At 51.8% G+C, this 1,770-nt stretch overlaps 1 protein-coding gene across 1 annotated transcript in view; it reads left to right on the top strand.

Annotated features, from left to right (window-relative positions):
- The window catches only part of NEURL1 (neuralized E3 ubiquitin protein ligase 1), a 185,395-nt gene extending 183,855 nt beyond the window's left edge, over positions 1 to 1,540 (top strand). Inside the window, exon 6 of the mRNA XM_009638092.2 lies at positions 1,299 to 1,540. Within this exon, the coding sequence (XP_009636387.1) occupies positions 1,299 to 1,540 (242 nt within the window). The remainder of the gene's footprint in view (positions 1 to 1,298) is intronic.
- Positions 1,541 to 1,770: the final 230 nt, after the last annotated feature.

Here is a 1,770-nt window from a genome sequence, read left to right as displayed (position 1 = left end):
CCCTCCCAGCCTTGCCCTGGCCTCCCTCTGCCCGCTCCTGCGCTGCCTCCCTTCAAAGTCTAAGGGTTGTCTCACAGGGGGGCTGTAAAGCCACAACCGTCAAGAGTCTCCTGTCAGCTCCCTCGGGGAGGGAGGAGGGAAGGAAGAGCCTCTGCAAAATCTATTTTCAGTCTGGTTTAGTGGAAGCCACTTAGATGCCTCGACAGCAGTATTTCTCCAACCCTTTTCATCATGAAAGGTCCCGAGGGAGGCAGCGGAGTTTCTGTTTCGTGCGTGGCCCTGTGACACACAGCTCCTCCTGGAGAACTGTGACATTGCACGCTAGCTTAGATGGGAGTTACGGCTGTGCCTGCTCCCACCCTTCCCCTCTCCACACACCTACAGTACCCTCTTCAGAAAAAGGCGGTATTGGCATTTCTAACATGCCAATGAATTCTGGTGAGATTTAGATAAATGTATAAGCAGCAGAAAGTGATAGGTTGTTCTGCAGCATTTTTAAAACCCGAGGAACTTGCATGATGCCAAAGCGCTGATGGTGGGATATATAACTTATCGAGTCCTTGTCATTGCTGTCCAAACCAAGAGTGTTTGTCACTGAAGGTACCTATTGGTGTCAGGTGTAATCACTGGTGACAGCAAACATTCAGATTTTTAATGTGGTTTAGGGGGGAAAAAAAAATAGAATTTTTCTCATTATCTTGCTGCTCATCTGGCTTCATTGGGGAGGCCTCATTACAGGTGCATAATTACTGCAGCCCCTCACAGCTCTCGAAGCAGTGAGCCCACTATGAGCTAGATGCTGTCCATGCGGGTACCCCCCACCCCTGGCCTGAAGGATCCACACAGGGTGATTTGCAGCCAGGCATTGTGGTCCCACATCCCTGCAGCGGCCCTAGAGATGAAGCACTTCTTGTCGTGAGAGCTGCTGCCACTGCGTGCCACCTGGCCTCTCTCCCTTTTCAAAGCAGATGGCTTGATCCACCCCTCCTGATTTTTCCTCCTTTGTTAATGTTTAGACAGCGTTTTGAGAAATGTGAAACTGCTCTTTGTCCCTGCTGCATGGGAGCAGCTGCCTCTTGGTTTGTTCTACGTGGGCAGCAGAGGCCAGTGCCTTTCTGCTGCCCTGAGCCTTGGCATGTGAACCGGGGCTCAGTGAGTGGGACAGTAGGTCAGAGGAAGGACCCCTGATCCTGGAGCATCTATTTCTGATGGCTGTACCTGGCTTCAGGGCAGAAATTAGCCTAGGATGTCAAGAAGCCTTTTAAGCAGCATGACTGACCCTGTTCTTTGTGTTTCAGGCACAGCTCCCAACTCTCCCATCAGCTTGCCTGAGTCACCCATCTCCCCGTCCGTCTCAGGGCCCTGGGGAGATGAATGCACCATCTGCTATGAGAACATGGTAGACACGGTCATTTATTCCTGCGGACACATGTGTCTCTGCTACTCCTGTGGGCTGAAGCTCAAGAAGATGGCCAACGCTTGCTGCCCCATTTGCAGACGGGCCATCAAAGATATCATCAAAACATACCGCAGCACTTAGAGCAGCAGCAGATGCTGTGATGAGGACTGGGCAGGTGGGGAGGAGGCTGTGAAACAACACAGGTCTTGGTCTCTATTCGTCATCAAGGAGATTCAAAAACCATCACCCACCACCACCCTGATCCCCTCTTCCATGGACAACAGCTGAGACAAGCTTAGATGCTGCTCTTCTACCCTCCAAGCAAGCCCTGGGGCTGAACTCCAGCATGTCAGGGAAGTTGCGATGGACTA

The sequence above is a fragment of the Egretta garzetta genome, unplaced genomic scaffold (assembly GCF_000687185.1).
Source record: "Egretta garzetta isolate BGI_Z169 unplaced genomic scaffold, ASM68718v1 scaffold135, whole genome shotgun sequence".
NCBI lineage: Eukaryota > Metazoa > Chordata > Aves > Pelecaniformes > Ardeidae > Egretta > Egretta garzetta.
Note: the sequence above shows the minus strand (reverse complement) of the source record. Positions and strands in the feature narration are given on the sequence as shown.